This window comes from Pithys albifrons, chromosome 18 (genome assembly GCF_047495875.1).
Source record: "Pithys albifrons albifrons isolate INPA30051 chromosome 18, PitAlb_v1, whole genome shotgun sequence".
In the NCBI taxonomy this organism is placed as follows: Eukaryota; Metazoa; Chordata; class Aves; order Passeriformes; family Thamnophilidae; genus Pithys; species Pithys albifrons.
This window is the reverse complement of record NC_092475.1, coordinates 4,326,303-4,349,700: the sequence shown is the minus strand read 5'-3', so window position 1 is coordinate 4,349,700 and position 23,398 is coordinate 4,326,303. Positions and strand designations below refer to the sequence as shown.

At 44.2% G+C, this 23,398-nt stretch overlaps 2 protein-coding genes across 2 annotated transcripts; one reads left to right on the top strand and one right to left on the bottom strand.

Moving 5' to 3' along the window:
- Nucleotides 1-2,168: 2,168 nt before the first annotated feature.
- PSMA7 (proteasome 20S subunit alpha 7) lies at nucleotides 2,169-8,169 on the bottom strand. Its single transcript, XM_071573052.1, has 7 exons — nucleotides 8,008-8,169; nucleotides 6,420-6,546; nucleotides 5,254-5,378; nucleotides 3,787-3,909; nucleotides 3,257-3,376; nucleotides 2,669-2,731; nucleotides 2,169-2,401 (listed from the first exon to the last, which is right to left on the bottom strand). Exons 1-7 carry the CDS (start codon nucleotides 8,101-8,103, stop codon nucleotides 2,309-2,311), a joined length of 747 nt encoding a protein of 248 aa, XP_071429153.1. The 5' UTR covers nucleotides 8,104-8,169; the 3' UTR covers nucleotides 2,169-2,308.
- Nucleotides 8,170-9,359: 1,190 nt separating this feature from the next.
- On the top strand, nucleotides 9,360-23,398 carry SS18L1 (SS18L1 subunit of BAF chromatin remodeling complex). Its single transcript, XM_071572750.1, has 11 exons — nucleotides 9,360-9,508; nucleotides 12,569-12,645; nucleotides 13,559-13,643; nucleotides 14,473-14,617; nucleotides 16,531-16,728; nucleotides 17,739-17,903; nucleotides 18,803-18,904; nucleotides 19,304-19,396; nucleotides 20,006-20,125; nucleotides 20,854-20,981; nucleotides 21,181-23,398. The coding sequence occupies exons 1-11, from the start codon at nucleotides 9,440-9,442 to the stop codon at nucleotides 21,205-21,207; spliced, it is 1,209 nt and encodes a 402-aa protein (XP_071428851.1). The 5' UTR covers nucleotides 9,360-9,439; the 3' UTR covers nucleotides 21,208-23,398.

Genomic DNA, 23,398 nt, shown 5'->3' with positions numbered 1-23,398 from the left:
TGTCTTTTTAGTTGTGGCAGCAATTCCCTTGTTTCCCCAGGAAAGCCTCAGATCCCAGCCATAAGGCACATCATTGTTACTGACACTGCTGAACTTTGCGTCCTATGGATGTTCCAGCCTCTGAGCCAAGTGCTGGTGTGAGGGGAGCAGGGGCTGTGGCCCAGCCCCTGGGCTTGTTACCTGGGAGCCTGTCTCTCCAGGACCTCTCATCCCCCTTGCATGCTGCCCTGAAGGTTCATCTGCAGCCCTGTTGGCTTCCCCATGGAACATTTCCAGTGTGAGGAATGATCGTGGTGACTTGTTCAGAGAACCAAATGCAGCTTTTTGAACTTCAGCCTTCCAGTCTGAGGGCTGCTAGAAGTGACACAGTATTCCAGCATCTTGCTTTCTCTGGCCTGTGTGGTCCAAGGCTTCCCTGAGAGCAGCAGTGCTGCTGCTTCCCTGTCCTTGACTCCCATGGGATCCTCTGCCCACACTTTGCTCTGCAGCCTCTCTCTGTAAACAGCTCCGTGCTGTGTGAGGGCTCTGCAGGTTTGTGTTGGCTTCCTGGGGCCCCTTGGTGCTGGTGTCCCTGAGCTGCCTCTTGCAGCCTCCTGCGACATGTTCAGCCCTTGCTGTGCCTGCTGGGTCCTGCTCTGACCCTGCCAAACCCTGCCTGGGTTGAGCAGAAGGCAGAGCTGCTCCCAAGGGCTGTTTGGTTCCACCCCCTTTGCAGATACCAATGGTGGAACTTTTACAAGTTCCCATTGCTGCAGGTACTGGGGCTTTGGGGTATGAGCTTGGGTGTGGGAGCCTGAGGCATCTCTGAAAGGGCAGAAAAACAGCACAGCACTGCAGCACAACTGGTGAAGTGACCAATTTATGTCTTCCCTGAAAGCTGGGACTGAAGCTCTGGGCGTACAGACAGAATGGACAAAGCCTTTTCTTGTACTTAAGGGTTGTAGTGAAGGATAAACAAGGCCACAGGAATAAAAGTTTTAACATGGAGGCAGTGGGGGACAAAGGGGCTGGTGTCAGTCCCGGGCCTCTGGTGCAGCAGGAGGGATGAGATTCCTGCTCCAGTCTGTGCTCCCCCTTTGGGACCAGCAGAAGTCCCTGTTCCCCCCTGCCTGGAGGAAGGGCCTCAGCTCCCAGCTGGCCCCTCCTGCTCCTCAGTGTCACCGAGGTCCCTGCCCTCAGAGAGCTCCTGGCCAGCCCTCCCACAGCAGAGATGGTGGCAGCTGCTGCATCTGCTGGAAGCAGCTTTTCAGTGGCTACAACAGGGTAGAGGAGATGCCACAATGCAAACACCTGCCTGAAAGAGAATTCCCCATTCCCACGTTCATCTGCTTTGGGCTGGTTATAAACCATTTGAGTAAACAGCTGCCCACTCACACCTTAAATTTGTTAATTTCTAAGCTTATGACCTTACACAGGTGAAGGGCTGCAGTGTGTAGAGGGCCCAGAACAGATCCTGCCTCAAGAGCAGAGCAATGAGCCTTTGGTGTTCAGCAGCAGGTCCCTGCAGCCCTCACACAATCAGAGACTGAACAGTACTGAACCAACCCCTGGGCTAAGGGATAGAGAGAAGTATGTGAGGGCAAAGACAAAAGGAGAAACTGAAGTAGAGCTTTATGGTTCAACTCTTGCATGTAACACTGGCTGTAGTTATTGTTTAGTTCCTGCTGTATAAATCCCCTTGTGGGCAATCCCAAAAGCAACACTTCATCCTGACCCAGCCCAGCCATGCCCGGTCCATGGAAGCCCCAAGTCAGGCACCTCTGCCAGGAGGATGTGCCTGCAGGGGTGAGTTCTCCTGCCCCCCCTGCCAGGACCCCCACCCTCTCTGCCTTGTCCTTCAGTGCTAAAACACACCTGGTGTCAGAGGCTGCTGCAAGGCTTGTGTGCAGACCCAGCCCTTCCACCTCAATGCCAGGTAGGGACTAAACCCCTCAACTCCCTGTTAGTTCTGTTGAGGCCATAACACACCCCTTGAGACAGCTGCTTAAAAACTAAAAGGAGATGAGAACTGAGAGTGCAGAAAAGAACCATTAAACAAAGTGAAGTGTCCAGGGAAAAAAATGCAAGCAAAGTCTCTGTCCTTTAATGGGTCACTGCTGCTGTTCTGTAGCCAAGCAAATCATCCTGGGTAATTAAAATCCAAGGAACAGACAGATTTTTTTTAAATAACGGCTTTAAAAAAAAATCAGTAGGTTTATTGTAGGTCTCAAGAGGGCACAGTATGAGTAAGTGGAATGCCTACATGTCTATACAGAAAAACCCATCACTCGAATTAAAAAGAAGCAGCTAAGCAATTGCATTTCATTCATCATGATGTTTTCTTCTGTTTTTTCTTTTCATTTTCTTCCTTTTCCTTTTCAATTTCAGCAACATACTTCTCAATTTCTTCAGGGTTTAGGATCTAAAAGAGAAACACAGGTGACCCTCGAGATACCAATAAACTTAGAGGCATTTGTGGAAGCAATTCTACTTCTGCCTTGGGAGGAACGTTAACTGTTTGTCCAGAGCAGGTACCTGCTGCAGACACAACAACATTCCTTGGCCACTAAGAATAAACTGAAATATTTGTCAGTGCAGAATGTGAGATTAAGGGCTGGGAATTAAGGCAGATCAACAAACACAGTATCAGGGAGAGGCTCAAAAGGAGAGAAGCAAACAAGGGCCTTACCTTCAGCGGCTGCTCCCGCCGCATGACGGCCAGCTCGATGTTCTTCCCACCAGACTGCACCACCTGAGGAGTGCAGGGAGGCATTAGGAACATGGACAGGAACTCACTCTAACAACCCCCTTTCAGGTTCCTTGGAAGCAGAGCAGGTGTGGATGGGGAGTATTGCACCCTTAGCTCTAAGCTCTCGATGCCAGCAGCAGTTTAACTCTCAAAAGATGAGGGTCTTCACGCTGGTGCCAGTGCCCTCAGTGGATGGAGAACATGAGAACACCTCAACCCCACCACCTGACCTGGCATATTTTCTGTATTTTGAACTTCAATAAAAAATAAAACATTCAGCGTGTAGTTTAACACACCTTTGATGCCCAGAACTGAAGTCTGTTTTCCACCCCTGAGCTGCTGTAAGTTCTGTGTAAACTCTGGATGTCGTTACCCCAAATATTCTGAACCTGGAATTCAATTCCACACCCCCAGCAAACAGCTCTCTCAGATCTCTCAGTTACTTTGCCTGGGACAGCCACAAAGATTTTCCCATGTTCACGTCTAAGAAGTGAATCTGATCACACAAGGGATCATGAACAGCCTCACCTCGAGAAGAGCCTTGATGACAAGTTTAATAGTCAGATCATCTGTCTCAATGGCCTCATCCGTGTAGTTTTTCTCCAGGAACTCACGCACAGATTTGGCTCCTCTGCCAATGGCATTAGCCTGGAAACATTGAGGGGGGAAAAGAAGGAGTGGGATTTTAGAAAATACTTCATTTACAGAAATAAGCAAGAAATACAAGTTGCACAATTACATAATCTGAAGCCATTTTGTGACCACTGTACTTTTCAGGAGGCTGAACATCTTACCTCCCTCATGTCAAACACCAAGACAGTTGTCAGGCGCAGGTGGGTTGGTTTGGGATTTTTCTTTGGGAAGCAGGACAAAGTTTCCCAAGGAAAGCTGAACTACAGGCTGCAACTCTCAGTACATCTGATCATTAAGGATTTCTGCAGCTGTGATCCAGCACCACCAGGATAGCAAGATCTCCTTTCCACACCAGTCCCTCTTTAAAGGAGACATGAACACACAAATCCTTCCTTCCATCTCCACAGGAAACTGAATCCACTCACCTTCCAGGCATGGTATGTGCCGGAGGGATCGGTCTGGTACAGCCGGGGGGTTCCGTCAAAGTCAAATCCCACAATGAGGGCAGAGATCCCGAAGGGTCTGCGGCCATTGCTCTGCGTGTACCTCTGAGCAGAAGGACAGACACACACTCAGAGGCTGAAAACATTTTGAGAGTCCACTGGCACTGGAGAAGTCCCAACCAGAAAAGGTACCAGAAATACTTTCAGCTGGCTCTCACCAGTCTCCTTGATAAGGTTCCCCATCTCACAGAACCTTAACAGAGAAGCCAGTGGGAGGTGGTTCCTGTCCCATCCCTGTCCCTACACCTGGTTACAGCCACCAGAAGCACCTCCCTGGCTGGTGCTGAGGCAGCCAGAGCCACATCTGCCAGCCCCCGTGTGACACAGGTGTGCTCAAGAAGCCAAAACAGAGGATGAGGAACCTGAACACAAAGTCAGTTTTCACCAACAATTTGCAACAATTCCATGGGAAGGCAGGGCAGCTCCATAAGCAGGTTATGCCGGAGGATGTGTCACAGCACTCCTGTGACACTGTTAGCAAAGTCCCTGCCCAGTCACACAGCAGAACCAGGAGGCATCACCTGCAGCTCTGTGGCAGCAGGAACTGGGCCAGGAGTGTGACGGTGTGGGAGAAAGGGTGAATGTGACACAACAAAAGACACAAACATATTTACTGTAAAGAAACAAAGTAAAACTTTGGGAAGTGGTGCCCTGCTCTGGCAGAGTAGTGATTATTACAGGAATCACACTATTACCATCACCACTGTACCAACACGTGGCTGTGCATAAATAAATTAGATTTTCTCTAATCCCCACTAGTGGCTGAAAATGAGTTTAATACACTGGCAAACAAATAATTTTCTCACAGAACACAGCTGGGAATATTTTGATGCTGCAATTCATTTGGAATCTATGAATATCAAATGGAAACCACATTAAGTGCTGCACCAGTTTGCTGCCCTTTTGCCCTCCCTGCAAAGCTTTAGTAGGAGGAAAAACTCCCAGGAGCCATGAAGAGGCTGGACAGTAACCCAGCCCCACTGCTCTGGGAGTGAGCTGGGGATGAGCAAAGTGTTCCTGGTGACATAACACAAGTAGCTGTGCTGTCCTCAAAAACACTCATTAATTTCTTTTCCTTTGAGGGAAAAAAAAAAACCCCAAAACCAAAGAGCACTCAATCCTTCTTCTCTATTGCTGCATTTCCATTCCCAATAAATACCCACAATGTGTTTTGTTATGCTGATTTTTACCAGGTGAGTAGAAAAAGGCCAGGACAGACAAATTTTACATATGGAAGTGTCAGATATTACACATGACACACACATTACATGCTACACATCACACATGTAAGTTGTCACTTATAACTGTTATGGTAGCACATATTATGCATAATACACATTGATAACAGGTCAGGATGTGTTTTTAAGCCCCTCTGAGCAGGCCAGGTACCTGTTTGAGGCTGGCAATGTAGCGTGTGATGTACTCCACGGTGACAGGATCCTCCACGGTGAGCCGGTGGCTCTGACACTCCACACGGGCCCTGTTGATGACTATCCTGGCGTCAGCCGTCAGCCCTGGAACCAGAGAACGTGCTCAGAGTTCGGAAAAGCCCCAAAACACAACGAGTCTGGCCCCAAAAGGCCCATGGAGACAGTGGAAACAGCAAGGAGAGCTCACCCTCTCAAGTTTGCTGAGCATTCATAGGGCAGCAGACAGTGGCTGATGTACCAAAACAACCACAGGATTTAGTTTACAGTTCCATGTTTGTGAGTAAGATGATGCACATAATTCTGAACATGGTAATGGGAATATCACTGACAGCATTCCCTATCCCAGCAAACCAGCCATCTCCATTCTCACACACATTTATTCCTCATGCAGTCCCTGTAACTATCAGCCAGTTTTATCTGCCCAGCAAATCCTGTCCAGCTGACCAGGCTACAGCAGCACGGTGTTAGTTGATAAAAATGAATGTGACACTTTGAAGATGGAAAAGAAATTTAGTTTTTATTTTACTTTTCAGCTAATGCTGCCATTTTCCACTTACAGCCTTGCTTTTATTAGAGAACTTTCCCTCAAATTTGTAAATCCCCCTGCAGGTATCCCAGCCCTTGGCTAAGGGAACAAGGCAGGGGAAGAAGCTGAGCCTTTCACTCCTGCACAATAAACCTGAACCCCATTGTTGTAGTCAGATCTCCCCTTAAAAGTATCACTGACACAAAGAGACTAAACTACTTGAAGAGAGGAGAAACTTCCTGAAATACGTTTTCTCTCAATTTATAATTATTTTTTTTTAATTTTCACACCTCCTGTTTCAGCTTGCACAATGGAAATTAAAACATTTGGAACAGAAAGAATGTGGAAGTGGAATATTTATGCTTCAAATCCAGAGGTGTTCACCCAGAATGAGTCTTCTGAACTAAAACAGAGGAGCTTTTACTTTGGTTTATGCATTTCCTCTCATGAAATCATTGCCTCTCTCCCTGTTTGTCCAAAAAAAGAATAAGCAACGGTGGAAATGTGCAGCTTCCCCACAGTTCTCAGCCAGTTACACCTGGTATTTTACATTCTCAGAAGCCCCAAACACACCCAGAAAGCCTGAAGGGCCCATTTACCTGCAAAGGCCATGCAGACATTGTCATCCAGAGCACAGATCTTGCGCACGGTTCTTTCATCCTGGAGTTTTGCCACAGACTTCTTCTCCACACCAAGGACAACGATATCCTTCCCTCTTACTCCAACCTTCAGTGCATGAAAAGATAAAAGAGTTAAGGTAGATCCAAAAGTCCTCGTAGTTGCAGGCTTTACTTAACTGAGTAGTAAACACCAAACACAAAGCCCACGCTGTAACCAAGTCAGGATTTTATTTCCCATTCATTGGCACAGCCAGGAGGCAGAACCGATGCAACAAATGTTGCATTACACTTCACAGTGCAGTTTCATAATCAGTTTACACCAATGTAAACCCACGGGACTCCCAAGAGATCTGTTCCAACTCTTCTCCCCAACTTCACCATCAATGTTTCCACAGCCACAGCACCAGATCAACAAAATAACCCCACTAGTCCAGTGGCCCAACTCAGAGCCCGAAACACTGAAGATCAGACCAAGTAACACCTACAGCTGCCTGTCACAGCTGCCTTAATGTCCTAATTTAGACCTTGAATGCACCTTTTCCAATGATAGAAAGGAAAAAAACTCCTTGACCTTTCCCCCTCATTCCCACTGTTTCTCACAGGGTGACAGCAATAATTTTTTCTTATGGCCCTACTGTCAGCAATTTACAGATGTTTCCAAAAACATTAAACTAAACAAAAGACAAAGACGGGGGTGGGTTATATTGGATGTTGTCTCCACTTTTCTAGTATTTTTAATTTGGGGAGAAAAAAAAATCTTATTTGGCACTAACTCTTGTTAGATTCATTCCCATCCCAAAGGTGGTATGTTTTCTTTTTGCTATTGGAAATTAATGATTAGTATTACTAACGTAAGAAGGTATTGTTCTTGTTAATATTACTATTAACATTACTATTAATTGAGAGTGCTCAGGCATTGGAATGGGCTGCCCAGAGAGGGGGTGGATTCCCCATCCCTGAAGGTTTTTAACCTGAGCTTGGCCGTGGCACTGAGTGCCATGATCTGGTAAAGGGACTGGAGTTGGACCAAGGGTTGGACTTGATGATCTCGGAGCTCTTTTCCAACCCAATCAATCCTATGATTCTACGATTACAACTTACTACAACTATTAATACCAAGTTACTTGCAAGTTAATACTTTTTTCCTCCTCCTCCCCCAAAAGAAATAAAACTTTCATTGAGCAAAGGCTTGGGACAACTGGCAGCCGGGAGCCAGAGAGGGATTTCTGCACGGCTTTACCGACGGGATTCCCAATTTCCCAATCCACTCGGAACCTGCATCGCGCTCGAGCACCAAACACCACTATTTTCACCACGTACAGCCCAACACAGGAGAGGCTCCCGACAGGCCTCACACCGCGCCTGAGCCCCACCGACAGCGGCTCCCGCTCCGGCGGCCCCGATGCGCTGTCAGGCAGCTCCATACGCGGTACTGGCCCGATGGAACGTCCCCTGGCAGCGGGTCCCGTTCCAGCGCCGCCCGGGCCCGCCAGGCCGGGAGCGCAGCGCGGTACAGGCCCCGCCGCGGGCCGCGCCGCCCCGCAAACCCCCGCGCCCGCTGACTCACCGCGGTGGAGCCCTTCTTCACGGCCTCCTGCGCGTACTCCACCTGGAAGAGGTGCCCGTCCGGGGAGAAGACGGTGATGGCGCGGTCGTAGCTCATGGCTCCGGCAGAACCCGCACCGTCATGCGGGCGGGCCGGGGGCGGGGCCGCTGCGACCCTGCCTGCGCTACCGGCGTACGCACTTGGCGTACGCCACCGGCGTACCCGCGGCGCGGCGCCCCTGCCCTACGCAAACGGCGTAGGCACGCCCCGGAGCGCGCGCGGGGCTCTGGAATGGTCCCGGTGGGAAAGGACCGGGGGGATCATCCCCTTCAGGGATTAGGGGCGCTAAAAAAATATAAGATCTGTTTTCTTCCTGTAGAGAATACAGCAGAAAGGTGCGGTGTTAAGTGATTTGAGGAAATCATAGATATATAACTGGGGTTATACAGGCTTCTCATGGATTCATGGAAACACAGGATGGATTGCGTTGGAAGGGACGTCAAGGCTGCTCCCATTCCAAGACCGTGCCATGGGCAGGGACACCCTCCACTGCCCCAGACTGCTCCAAGCCCATCCAGCCTGGCCTTGGACACTCCCAGGGATGGGGCAGCTACAGCTCCTCTGGACAGCTGTGCCAGGGCCTGCGCACCCTCACAGGGATATTTTCCTAACATCGAATCCAAACCCACTCCTTGTTAGTTTTAACCCATTCCCCCTTATCCTGTCACTCCACGCTCTTTGAGGCTCTCCATCTTTCCTGTGGGCTCCCTTCAGGCGCTGGAAGGCCGCAGTTCGCTCATCCCAGAGCCTTCTCCAGAGGCTGAACAACCCCAGCTCTCACACCAGAGCTGCTGCATCCCTGCGGTCACCTCGGCGGCTCCCCCGGGCCAGCTCCTGTCGCCCTAAATCCTTTCCGAGACGCTCCAAGTCCTTCCCGAGCCGCTCCAGGTCCTTCCCGAGCCGCTCCCGGCTCGTCCGGGCTGTCCCACCTCAGACGGGCAGTTACGCACTTTGCGTACGCCCCGCGCATTACGCACTTTGCGTAGGGGCCCTCGCGCTGCCACCCGCGCTGGCGCACTCGGCGTACGCAGTCGGCGTACGCAGTTGGCGCAGCGGGCGGCGCGGCCGCGGCCGGGGGAGCCCGGCGGTCGGGACGCACCATGTGCGGCCGGCGGGGAGGCGGCGGCGGCGCCGATCCCGCATCCTCCCGCAATTCCCGCCGCTCCTTCCCGCCTCGCCACTCCAGGGATTTTGGAAGGTCGAGGCCTTGGCGGTGCCCGCCCGCGGGGGGTGCGGTGGCCGCGGGTGTTGGCGGGGCGCAGATCGTACCATGTGCGGCCGCCCCCCCGCCCGTGCACTGCGGAGAATCCTCGCACGGCAATAGCAGCCAGATAATAACAATATTATTAGAGCCTGGGACCGATTTATTATAGGCACATAAAAAACCCCCACCATGTCGGTCGCCTTTGCTTCTGCTCGCCCAAGAGGCAAAGGGGAGGTCACCCAGCAAACTATCCAGAAGGTAAAAGAGCATGCTTTTATACAGACAATTCTAGACATTTATTCCGTCCATGCTCCCGCAGCTCATTTCTAGGGCGATCAGGAAAACTCGTGAATTTGCGAGGGCTGCAGAGATGGACAGCTGGAGAGAGAGGTGGGGGAAGGAGGAGGAGGAGGAGGTGGAACAAAGCAAAGGTGTTCAGATCGCTGCAAAGAGAGCGAGGGAAGGACGCAGGGACTAAAATCGGGATGGCACGTTATCCCTGCTGCTCGCCAAGGGGAAACGCTGCCAAGCAGGCATTGGGAAGCGGCAATAAAATTTGCAAATATGCGATTAATTTATGACGGTGTGTCAGCTTCTGGCCCCCAAAGAATCCAACCTAAAAAAAAAAAAAGGAATTAAAATAGACTACTGAATTTGCAAGGGTTTTCTTTTGTATCTGGATGCAGAATTTTAATCTCTCAGAAGATAGAGGGAGCACCAGCCACTGGTATTTTTCATATACTATTATTATTATTTGTGATGTGTTTATTGATGTTGAGGACAAACAAAGGTTCTGAAATGTTTTCTCTGGAGAGGAGATCCCGGCGTGTGTCTCGCGTGGAGGCTGAAGCGGAGGATGCCGAGTTGGGAAGTTATTGTTCCCTGTATCCCAGGCTGGCAGCAGGGACCGCACACACACCCTGTCCCTGCAGAGGGGGCGGTCAGGAACGACCAGGCTGGAAGTGTCAATAAAACAACGTGCATGTTTTTATCGTGGCTGCCATTTGTCATTTGTATTTTTGTCCTGTTTGGGGCCGGTCCCCCCGCCCAGGTGCCTGCGGGGACAGCCAGGTGTGATCCCGTGTGGTCCCTGCTGAGCGGTGACCAGCGGGGAAGTGGCACTACGAACACAGCAATTAACCATGCAATTAACCCTAGCCATGAGCTGTGGCCGATTTATGGCATCTGTAGGGAAAAGGAAACCCTCAGAAGGATCATAGAATCACAGAATCGATTGGGTTGGAAAAGAGCTCCGAGACCATCAAGTCCAACCCTTGGTCCAACTCCAGTCCCTTTACCAGATCATGGCACTCAGTGCCACGGCCAATCTCAGCTGAAAAACCTCCAGGGATGGGGAATCCACCCCCTCTCTGGGCAGCCCATTCCAATGCCTGAGCACTCTCTGCAAAGAATTTTTTTCTGATCTGCAACTTAAATTTCCCCTGGCAGAGCTTGAGCCCCCTTGTCCTATTGCTGAGCGAGGCTGTGACAGAGCAGAGAACAAACTGCCACGAGAGAGGCTGAAGGGATGACTTGGCATCTCAGGAGGCTGTTTGGAAACATCCCATTTTGTGGAGCTCACGTGGCATTTTGAGCTGATTCATTTTAAATACTGAAATATTTCAGACAGTGGAGAAGTTTTTTTCTAACCTCCAGATCAGTTGGAATTATTTCCTAACTCAGATAGTTTGTACTTAAACCCATGACTGTCACAGACAAAGGGCAGATAAAGTATCTTCAGTTTGGTTTTCAGGCCCTTTCCCTTTTGCATATTCAGAAACTTTATGGGAGTTCTTTCTTTACAAATAATGAGTAAAACCCTTTCCCATCTCAGGTGCATTTGCTGGCAGGTTATTTCAGGGCTGTTCATCAGTGCTGGCAGTGATTTTCTCTTTGACAAGTGTCAATTATGAGGAAGAAACTTCCAGGCATGGGAACTGGATGGGATTTATAGTCAAGGATGGAACTGGGGCAGAGGGAGCAGGAGCAGATGCTGCTGCATTTTTGGAGCAGTAACTCCAAAAATCCTCATTAAAGTGAGCTTTTTAGAACACTTACCAGTTTCTGTGAAAAAGATTATTCTTATTTGCATTCATGTTATATAAGCAGCTTGTTTTTATTTATTAGCTCGATTTTGATAGTCTTTCAAAACTGTTCTTATTTCAGTATCAGCTGTTCCTAAAATAGAGGAAATCAGAGCTTTTGGCAATAGAGCAGTGATGGTGGTGCTCTAAAATAGTTCATCAAATAACATTTGCAGGACAGTAAACTTCAATGTCTTCTGTGTAATGGTTCTTTCCTCAGGAGTTTTCCTGTCCTGATGACAAAGTGGTTCAAAGGCCCAATCTTGCAAGTACTTCACAGCAGTGGTAGCTACAACCTCCACTATGCAGTGAGCTTTTGCCAGAGGCAAATCCAAATTTTTAAATGCTGATGTTATTTGTTTATTCATTTGCCTGCAGAAAGTTTGTCACATTCACAAGAAATCTGAGTGAAAGAGACAAACTGTTGTATTTGAAATTTTAAAACAAATCCAAGGATACTTTATGCTTTTAATGATATTATGGGTTCATTAAATAAAGGTCAGTGGTCATACACATAAATTAACTGATCACAGAATCACAAAAAGGCTTGTGTTGGAAGGGACTTTAAAGATCATCTTGTTCCAACTCCCTGCCATGGGAAGGGCCACAATATATATTGTGATATATATATATATGATATATAATTACTCTGTATTTTCATTTTAAGTCCTCCCTGTATTGGAACTGAACTACCCCAAAGGACATATTGGGGTGTAATTCTCTTAAATGTGGTTTCAGTAACTCCAGCAATGCAAATTTTAAATTTCATCAAGTTCAGCAGTTGGCACCTACTAGTCCTGGGCAGGAAAAGTAGTAGATTTAATTGTTTGAAAGTGTGTTTCTTATTTAAAAATAGGTGCATTAGTAAAATCTGATGTTTTGGAAAGGATTGGGTGATATTTTAGAATGAGGCAAAGGTGTTTCATGGTGAAAGCATTTTCCCTCTTCAGCATCAAAATTTACCTGCCACTGAAGGAACAAAAAAGGTAAGTCCATTAATTCTTCTGTGCTGGTTATTTCAATTAACTGCTTTAAAGGTAACTGTTCATAAATTAATGATTTGAAAGCAGAATCTTCTGGCTCAATAAAGTCACGTGTAGGTACTTCAGAATATCCCAAGGCAATAAAACTGCACAAAACCCCATCCAGTGCCAAGGAGGGGGGAGGATCACAAAAACAGGATTTTTGCACAGTTCTTGTAGTAACAGGTTTTGATTGTATTTCTTTTATGCAGATGCTTGATGAAAATCACCACCTAATACAGTGTATTATGGATTATCAGAGCAAGGGGAAAACTGCAGAGTGTACTCAGTGAGTATTACGAGTTTGTGAGTTTGATAGAAATTTTTGGTATGTTTTTTCAAGAAGAGTTCAGTGAACAGTTCTGGTCACTGAGAAAATAGTTGAGTTATTCTTTTAGATTCACTTGTATTACAAGATGTATATTGTTCTTCAGGTTTTATTTCTTAAGTACTTGAGTATTTAGTATTTACAATATTTTAACAGGCCATTTATAAAAATAAATAAATGTGGTTATTTGACCACTTGCTCTATTTTGCCACTTTCCCAGTTATCAGAAGAAAATATTAAAAAACCCTTTTCTCTTGCCTTCTTGACACCCCCGCTGTTTCCAGAAGTATGACTCTTCCTTTGCTCGGTGGCACAGCTGCCAATTTGCTTTGGAAACCTTCCTGTTCTTTATTATGAGCTTTTCCAGTTCATCAAGAACTGTGAAGAAGCACAAATGGCTCTGGTGGTGCTTACTTGACTAAACACTCCAGTTAGAGCACTCTTGAAAAAACGTTCTTCTCATCCTGCTGGCAGGGAAAACAGGTTTTGGAGTTCTGGAATTTCATTACGATTGGGATCCTTGTTAGACAGAGGAAGGAAAAGTAGCTGATTGTTAGAGCAGCTGAGTGGGTGTCCAACCTCAAGGAGTGAGCTCCAGCTCTACAGTTCAAAGTGCTTTCAAAGCAGAGTGGATTTTACCTCTCCCTTCCCCCAGGTTTATCCTTCTGTAAAAGAGGTGGTGAAAACACTGATCCTTGATTGAAAACATGACAGCACAGATAGAGGTTGTTACTACTGCTATTTATTAGGACAGATCAAAAATGGGCTAATGTAATTTAGCTAACATTTATAAACAGGAAAAAAAAGAGGGAAAGGTTTGGAATTTCCTGTGTTGTTAACTCTTTCCAAATAAGCTTTACTCCTTGTTCTGTAGATACCAACAAATCTTGCACAGAAACCTGGTTTACTTGGCAACAATAGCAGACTCTAACCAGAATATGCAGTCCTTGCTTCCTGCTGTAAGTACCACTCTACCATCAGACACATTAACTGTGCCAGAGGGAAATGTTCTTTGATTCTGTCACTGATCACTATTAATGAACCATTTTTCAGTAATTTTCCAGCTAAAAGCTTTGAAGTGGCCAAGTAGGCCACGAAGCAAATCAAAAGTGACTTTTACTGTGTTTAAAACACGTTCTTTGGGACATTTGTGTTAATCTGTCTCTATAGTGAGAGTACTCCACACATTGCAGTGTACAGAGTACAGCACTCCATATACTGTAAATGGTACAGTGGCACAGACCTGAACAGCTGTTTGTTCCAGATTCATTATTCTTTATCTATTCTTTCTGTATTTTTACTTGGGGAAAAAATTTCAGTATTATATGTCAAAAAGCTAATTCAGCACTTGGGCATTGGTTTGTCTTTAAACATTGTGTTATTCTTGCTCAGTGGATTGATTTGGGAGGTATCACACGTAACCCAAACTACAGAACAGCTCAGCAAAGTCAATCTGTCCACACATTCCTGTGTTGTCTTTGCTAATGCGTTCCCTGCAGTGGCTGTGGTCTGAAATCCATGGAAGTAGGGAAGGACAGGCACAGGAGGCAGAATCTGTGACAAGCACAATTTGAAGACCTTGCCTGTGCTGCCTGTCAGCTGCTCAGTGTCGTGCTCAATGTCACTCACACGGAGGAGGCAAAGCAAGAGAGGTTTGCACAGAAAGTGAAGGAAACACATATATTTAGCTGAGCCAGTTTTTAGTCATAGTCAGACTAATTTGGGGGCTGCCCTTTTTCTAATTAAAAACCTAACCAGAAATTTGCTTCTCCTCCTTGTTGTTTGCAGCCACCGACGCAAAACATAAACTTGGGCCCCGGAGGGATGAGTCAGAGCACGTCCAACCAATCCATCCACTCCCAGAGCAATCTCAGCGATGCCATTGGGACGGGCCTTCCTCCTTCCTCCCTCATGCAGAGTCAGATTAGCAATGGTGAGCCCTGGTCCCCTTTGTGCTGCTTTGCTGTTGCTTGGCAACAAAATCATTAATGCAGAATATACTTAGAGAGCTGGAAAAGACCTCTCCTAACTCACCTTTCAGGCATATGGGGATTTCAGGCACTTGCTGGAATCACCACAAAATGGCTACAGGCAGGAATGATGTTGCCTTCTGCTTTGTATTTCTGTAGATATTATTTTCAAAAAAATGCATAATGAAAATCACCAAGAAGCATCCAAGTTTTTAGGAAGAAAAATTATATATTGTAGCTTTTTTCTCTTGAAAGTGGTGGGGTTGGCCAGGATAAAATGGAATTGCTTGCATGATTAACCACACAAGCAAGCCTTTAAATTGCAGACCTTCCAGGAATGTGCCTTCTTACAAATCATTTGGTGTTCCACCAGCCTTTGTCCTCTACAGAGATTGCACTGCACAGCTCAAGAGTTTGCACAGACATTTTCTATTAATAAGATAATATAATTTGCCTGTTTGTTTTTGTTTGTGTAATTGAAAAACATTTTTTATTATGTGCATTTTATATTATGAATAAGCTGTTTATTTTGTAGTTCATAGTTACCTTGTCTGTTCTGGTCTCTGAGGGTCTTTCCCAGAGTGACAGAGAGAAAAAAACAATTCCTATAAATAGAAATATCTGATTGTAAAATCACAGACCTTAGCAGGGGGACTCAAGAGCAGATGCAAGGTGTAAAATTACTTCTGAGTTTTTAAAAATCCATTTGTGGTCAACCTGATGGTATGTTTTAAATTAATGGATGAGGTACCTGCTTTAAACAGCTACAACTTATAAAATGAACTTACTGAATTTTTCAGGGCCTTCTTTTTGGAAGATTTAATACCTAGTATAAGTAATGTAGTAAATCAGTCAAAACATTGTGATGTGTTATTAAGAATTGTCATTTTCAGTGTTGTTGTTGCTGGTTTCTCTGATTTGCCCCCCACACTCCAGGTCTTTGTAGTAATTTAGTGCTGATTGAAAGAATCAGACTGGCAATCCTGAGACTGGAATTATCCACAGGACAGACCAGACAGGGCAGTTCCCTCAGGTTGCTCCAGCCTGATTCTAAACCCAGCCTGAGATGTGGGGTCTCAGAGTAGTTCCCTCTCTGCCCAGTCACCTGGACAGTGCAAAGTATTTTATCATGAGCAGTATCAGTGCACTGGAAACCTGACTGAGGATGTAGCTACACTTCAAATCAAAGGTGTGACTGAGAAGGCAGTGAATTGCCTCTTTGAGTAGCCTGGGTAACAGCAGCAGTGACAGCATTGCCTGCTCTGAGAGTAGGGCACTCACACCCTGGCTTGACAGAGGTTTTTTTGAAATTAGGATTAACTGTAGAAACAACTCCAATATGTGGGCTGTAGTACTTGTGAAAACTTCTCATCTGATGGCAATAGAGATGGAAGTCTGTAATGAGCAGGAGCAGCATTGTGAGGGAGGGAAGAAAAAGGAAGAAGCCATAGAAGCTACTACATTTTATTCTTAATTGGCTTCAGTCAGGACTTGAGAGGAATCACCTCTGCAGGACAGTAGCTGGGTAATTCCCTACACATGTGTCAACACATGGATGTTTCCAGGGTCCATGTGTTTTCTGAAGTACCTAAAAGGACTGACATTTGTTAATTCTGCTGCTTGCAAGGAACTGGTTGTAGGGCATTGCTGCTGGGTTTGTTCTTCCTGTCTGCAGTCCTGGACAGCCTGGAAGAGAGGATCACTCTAACTGTACAGTAGGCAGTTTTAAATTCTCAGTAGAGAAAGGAGAATTTCAATAACGAGGATTTGGGGGTTTTTCTGCCTTGTCATTCAGAAAGGCTGGAGGGCTTTAATGCTCACTATACATTGCCAATAATAGCACAGATTTTCTTGTTGCTCTCTTTGATTTTTCTAGGTCCTAATCACGTGTCTATGCAGCAGTCAGGCCAGAACACCATGCCCACGACCTCTCTGAGTATGACTGTCAGCAGTCATGGGACTGGCCCTGGTTACAGCCACACAGTGCCTGCGTCTCAGAACGTGCCAATGCAAGGCCAGGGCTCAATAGGCAATTATGTCTCTCGAACAAACATCAACATGCAGTCTAACCCAGGTAAACTCCCTCTTCCTCCTCCTGGGCCAGCTCGACTTTTCAGTGTCCTCAGAGGTTTCCACCACATGAATTTGTTCTGTAAATATTTTCTGTAGACAGTGACAAAGGTACAAGAGGCAAAGCCAGCTTTAAGACATCTCTGAATTCCAAGGTGTCAGGCACCAGTGTGAGTCAGAACAGTTTCAGACTTGCTTTAACTTAGACTAACTTACCATGGTTAGTGATGAGCTGTGGAAAAGAGAGTTAACAGAGATGCAGCAGTACTGTCTGATACCCCTGGCAGCAAATCCAGGGATCTGAGGAATCTGGGAAGCACCTTTATCCAAGCTGAAGGAGCCTGCCAAAGAGCATAACACATTTACAATTTGTGCTTTACTAGCCCATTTTGTTATTTTATGGATACTTCACACTGCTTGCAGGGCACAAAGTAACTTGCAGACAACCCAATTAATCTCTTTATCTAAATTAAAATTACTCTAAAATAAAAAAGACTTGCTACTGTGTATTGAATGAGATGCCTCATGCTTTAGAATTCTTTCCAACAGTAAATTTAGGGATCAAATAAATCCTAGAATATCAGTTCATTCAGAGTGTATAATCATCAGGTACATAAGAAGATGGATACAGAAGAAAGAGTTTATTAGGAAAGAAATGCAGCAATGAAATAGTCAGGAGGTAAAGAGGAACAAGCATCAGTCTTTGTTTCATTCTTTAACCCTACTGCAATAAGGTTTACACTCTTCTAAGTAAACTAACCAGTAATAATCAGGGCTAGATGTATTGTTAAGTATTTGACTGAAGCAAATGGCAAGAACTGACTGTGTAATAACCACTTTTCTGATTACAGTGCAGAAGAGTTAAATAAATGCAGTAGGAAAACATCTCCCCCTGTGGAAAATCCACAGAATTATCAGGATACCTGTTAGTTGGAGGTTTTAACTTGCTTCCAAAGGGACTAGGTAGAGAACTGCCACGTCCTTTTAGAAAACTGTTTTCTGTGTACATTGTAGTGTCCATGATGCACCAGCAAGCAGCAACATCACATTACAACTCGGCACAAGGAGGGAGCCAGCACTACCAGGGACAGTCCTCCATTGCCATGATGAGCCAGAGCAACCAAGGCAACAGCATGATGGGGCAGCGACCCATGGGCCCTTACAGAGCGTCACAGCAAGGTGAGATCTGCTGGTAGATCACTGATACAACTGCTGTTGGATTGGTGATATCCAGTCCAGGCTGTGGGGCACACAAGCCAACAAAATTTCCAAGTCATGTTTATGAATAGGGAATCCCATCCAGGAGCACAGGAAATCCCAAATGGTGGAAGTGTCATGACAATGAAATGAACCTGAATCTATTTTTCAAGATTTATCTATTTAATTATTTCAGGTGTTTAGAAAAATAAATCTTTCTAAAAGGGATCATGTATCTCTAAAGAAAAGATGAACAATTTGATATACAGCTCACTGAAGCCACTGGGAATCTTTGCAATTCTTTCACGTGGTGTTGGATCAGTTAACAAGGAACACATTTCTGCAGAGAAGATATAGTTTGCCAGCAATTAGAATGAAAAATTAAGCCAAGGTAAAGAAAACACCAGAGGATAACTATCATGCTCTAAGACCTCTCTGGCAAAAGTTCTAAAAGGTAATAAAGCTGCTAGACTGATTCTAACATAAGCTGAATTTTGCTAATAAACAAATCCACATATTAATTAAAATATATTTAATTCTGAATGTGTTCTTGAGCATGGAATCCATTCTTGTGCTTTCTAATAACTCAGATGAGTAGATGAAATGTAGGATTGCTTTTGGTGTTGCCACAGAAGTGAGTGGTTCTAGGATGTGTTACTGAGTGTTGTGTGATTTCAATTTCAATCATCTTTTTTCTGAGAATACAAGTTTATTTCCTTCTTCTAGTGAAAAAAACATCATTATAACTGCTCTCAATATACATAGGTTGTTTGCTTCTCCAGACATAAAGTCTGTTTTCTTTAAAAAAAAATGAGATAAGGAAACCCCATCCCTTAGGAGTCCACGGGCTCAGGTTGTTCTCTCTTGTCTGTGCCTTGCAGGTTCCTCACAGCAGTACATGGGTCAGGAAGAATATTACAGTGAACAGTACAGTCATGGCCAAGGCTCATCAGAACCCATGAATCAGCAATACTACCCAGATGGTAATTCCTCTCAACTGGAGTCACTGTAACACTGATAAAGTCAGACCACCACAACTGCCACACTCAAGGACATGGCAAACCTATTATGATTCCTTTCCAGTTTAAGTGCTAGAAAATTTTAATTCCAGGGCATGGGAGCCTGGTACAAAATTTACTCATCAGTGCACCCTGCTATCCAAACTGCTGCAAAAGAGCCCAAAGCCCTGTTTGAATTAGTAAATGCAAGAGATTTATCCATAGGTGTGACTTTCTTGCCATGTGTTCGACCTCCTTCCTAAGGGGTCTGTATTTCCTCTTAGTCTTATCTCGGTGCATAAGCAGCTTCATAATATGTCATTCCACAACATCTCTATATTTATATTAATGATGTATGTGATAAATCTTTGTGACTCCTTGCAGGACACAGTGATTATGCCTATCAGCAGTCATCCTATACTGAGCAGAGCTATGACAGGTCATTTGATGACTCCACACAACACTATTATGAAGGAGGTAGGAAAATCTATCAAAATCTAAAGATTAGTACATCAGTAAATACTATTAAGATATCTGAACTCTAAGTTAACTGGATATATTAAGTTATGATACAGCAAGGTGGCATTTGGGAGAAGCAATGTTGGCCACAGAGCCTCTACTCATTATATCATTTCAGGACACAGCCAATGGAATTTCCATTGTAGGCATTTCAAAGAAATACCAGTAACAATTAGATATCTGGGATTTATGAATGAACATTGTTATCCAGAAGAAAAATAGTGGGAGAGTTTCTTAAGAAACCAGCTATTTACCCAGGCACCTTTATCTTTGTGACTTCATTTTTCTTCTGAAACGTGTCTCTGGTGAAGAAAAAATCCTTTGGGGAACAGGCTGCTTTTTAGTTTTGTTTAGTGATGTGTATAAATAAATAACTCTCCTATTCAAAAGAACTAAAAATCACTGAAGAAATAAACATCCTGCTTGGCAAAATGCAATCATCAATTTCTGAGAAGAAAGTTCCAGAGTATGAGTTCCAGGCCAAGACTCCTTATGCTTTTGTTTTGTGTGTACAGTGAAATATCTGCCTCATCTGTAACCAAATGATTTCAATTCTCCCCTCCTTAGGAAATTCTCAGTACAGCCAGCAGCAGGCAGGATACCAACAGGGAGCTGCACAACAGCAAACGTATTCCCAGCAGCAATACCCAAACCAACAGAGTTACCCAGGACAACAGCAAGGATATGGTAAGAAAACTGTCCCTGGCTGGTCAGGGGTTTGCAGTGCTTCATCCTGATGCTTCATTCCTAAGATAAAAGAGGTTGTGAACTATTTCCTTGATTAACCTTGGTCATCCTTGTACCAAAGCCAAAGAGCTGGTAAAGGCATTCTAGGCAGTAACATACATCAGTATAGCACTGCATTCCATACTGTTACATGAGCATCCTCTCTTTTGAAAGAAAGTTAGAAAATAGATATTTGCTTCATGTTGACTTTGTGGTAAACATCTTCAGAAAGTCACTGCCTGGGTTCCCAGGCCTCCTACACACCTAATTCTTCGGAAGTGACACGAAGAAAACACCAACAGTCCGGAGAATTCCTCCTCCCTCACTTGTGGCACAGACAGATTAGATAGGAACTTAAACATGCCATTGTTACCAAAATAAAGGCCAGATAGCTGCACAGAATTAATAACTGAGCTGTGTCAATACAGATTTCAGAGAGGCAAATCACTTAAAAGTATATCACATTTTCTGAGCAAAGCTTAAAACCTGAACTGACATTTACACTGCTGCAACTACATCATTATTAGTATTAATGCCTCCTAGAGTGAAACTAAAGAGGAGGTCTGAGCAGAACTGACTGACAGTTCATACTCACAGAGCTTACTTTTTTGGCATGTTTTACATTGCATTAACCATAAGAACTCCCCCAGAAGATCAGGCCTTCCTAATTGAGTTTACTGTCTTCTCAGGTCCTGCACAAGGAGCCTCTTCACAGTATTCCAGCTACCAACAGGGACAGGGGCAGCAATATGGAAGTTACAGAGCTTCCCAGACAGGCCCCTCCGCTCAGCAACAGAGGCCTTATGGCTATGAGCAGGTAAATTGTCTAAATCTGTGCTCTGAAAAAGCAGATTCAGCTGTTAGCTCCACATATAAATCTGTCTGGTAATTTGGTGCAGGCATATTGGTGATACTTCAGTGGGTCTTGTAAAATTCACAGATCAAAAGAAATTGCCTAACTCGCTGTAAGCCTCCAACATGCAATCCTTCAACATTTCTATTTCTCTTTTTTACAGGGACAATATGGAAATTACCAGCAATAAAGGAATACTGTGCTGTGTCAGATTTATTTCAATAGTATCTTCTCCATCTTTTGAACTGGATGTACAGGCAGTTTTGATTAATCGTAATATGTTGGTTACCCCTTAGCACAAAGCAGCGTCTGTATGTGGACAGTGTTCATTTCATGCTGGATATGAAGCAGTGCACTACTGGTAACAAGACAATGCTTTAATGGTTTGATATTTGGTGCTGTGTATAGTACTGTATGTTGATACAACGCAGAGGTTTTCCATTTACCCCCCTCCTTACCCCATTCTTGATGTTTCTAAATAGCTTTAGGTTCATTTGATCACAGTTGTGCCCCGTTCTGGAGAACAGCCAGAGTGTCCTGCAGTCTGGCTCAGTACAAAGCCCATCACTCACAGCTCAGCCCAGGGAAGTTCCCTGGGGTAGGTTATTGATCTTTTTCTAACTGAATGCATTGAAGATTACCTGCCTCCAAAATCCATGGCTCTTAACTTTGCTTCTTAAGAACGAGGGGATGGATACATTCCTTTTATAAAGAGAGTTCTATGCTATCTGATAAAATAAAATTAACTGCAAGTTCTGTAATACCTACCTACCCAAATCTTATAATTCAGTAATCTGCATAAGTCCACATTTCTGTTGAAAAAGGTACAGAAAGAGGATCCAAACCTACAGTTGTGGAAATGCTCATCACTAGAGGCACCTTTTATATGCCCATGCAAACAGAGGTATTTCTGTTGTGAAAAGAAAATTAGAAGGGAGCTCTGGGATCCGCAGTGGCATCTGATTGATGTCAATATTCCTTCATATCGTGCTTAGCTGAGAAAAACATCTGGCAGAAGTCTCATCCTGAATATGCTACTCCAAACTTTGTAACTTGCATATACATTTTCATGCCAAATTTCCCAAGCAGGTGGCTGGCATCCTTCTTTATTTCTGGATCTGCTGCTGCCCTTGCTCAGATTTCCCAGCAAGCATTATAACCATAAATATTGTCAGATTTGTTGGTCTGTTCTTACAGCTTGTCATCACTTTTATTTTCCTCTTGTAGCTTGACAGAAATAGTTCAGAATTAAAAGAAAAATAAATCCATCTTTATTGCAGATAAGCAATTAAATTCAATTTTAATTGTGAAACACTATTATGCATATAGAGAGAGAAGCTATTAATGGGGTCAACCAGTGAGAGAATACCTAGAGAGGGAGACTTTAGAGATAAAACTAGTAGTATGTAAGAAGCAGTATGAACAATGTAAGTCACTTCTATTCACTTTTATATGTTCTTATAAAGTGTTAAAAAAAGCACTTTTAAAGTGCTTCTGTAAGTGTTGAACAAAATACTGTACCCAAATTTCTCTGAGGCAAAAAGCTGGGGTGAAAACACCCCAAGGGCATTTTTTAATATGAGATTAACTGCAAATTTGCAATCTAGAGTAAATATACTCTCTGTAGGATTTTCTTTGTCTGAACTGGTGTATTTATGGGGTTTTGAGTACTTTATATTTTTAAAAACCAAGGCCACAAGGAAAACAGAACATCTCTCAATTCATCACGTTTTTTCCTTTATAGGAAAGTCTTTAACTAGACAACTGAAGAGTTTACTGTTAAATGCTGTCCAAGCACTGCCCTTCCTATGTCAATAATTTCTTGTAAAATAGAAGACATTTTTTCAGTCAATCCTCATTTCTCTCATCTTTCCTGCTGGTGTTTTCATACAAATAAGTACTCTCAAATAGCAAGGAACAAAAAGGAAGATTGTTTTCTTTATAGTAATTAATATTACAGATAGCCAGAAGAATGCAATATTGCCCTTTGCCAGTTTGGAAATATGCCTTTTATGTGGTTTTTGAAAGTGCTGAAATGCTTTTGAGAGAGTATGAACAACACTTAAACTGAAACAGCAACATTACATCAATCTGAAATGTCTTACATTAAGAACTTCGTGAATGTTGTGTATATAATGTATTTGAAAGAGCACTTTGGAAATAGTTTGTACATTTATTTCCTAATTTATACATGATTTTTGGTGTTAATATTTCTAATTGTTAATAACAAAATGTTTATTTAATGTGTTGTCCATTTTTATGTATTAATGTGGAAACAAAGTGATGCCAGCATTTTGACTTCTTCCATGAGTTGTATCATTTTCTGTTTTGTAATACAAAATGCTTGAAGATTGTTTAGGTTAAATATTATCTGAAAATGA

Excerpts from the sequence above, each read along its gene's own strand:
- PSMA7 (XM_071573052.1), bottom strand. The coding sequence starts at position 8,103 with ATGAGCTACGACCGCGCCATCACCGTCTTCTCCCCGGACGGGCACCTC. Across the intron at positions 5,379-6,419 it reads TGTCTGCATGGCCTTTGCAG|GGCTGACGGCTGACGCCAGG; the intron begins GTAAATGGGCCC and ends CTCTGGTTCCAG. Across the intron at positions 2,402-2,668 it reads GGCGGGAGCAGCCGCTGAAG|ATCCTAAACCCTGAAGAAAT; the intron begins GTAAGGCCCTTG and ends TTTCTCTTTTAG.
- SS18L1 (XM_071572750.1), top strand. The coding sequence starts at position 9,440 with ATGTCGGTCGCCTTTGCTTCTGCTCGCCCAAGAGGCAAAGGGGAGGTC. Across the intron at positions 12,646-13,558 it reads AAAACTGCAGAGTGTACTCA|ATACCAACAAATCTTGCACA; the intron begins GTGAGTATTACG and ends CTTGTTCTGTAG. Across the intron at positions 20,126-20,853 it reads AGGACAACAGCAAGGATATG|GTCCTGCACAAGGAGCCTCT; the intron begins GTAAGAAAACTG and ends CTGTCTTCTCAG.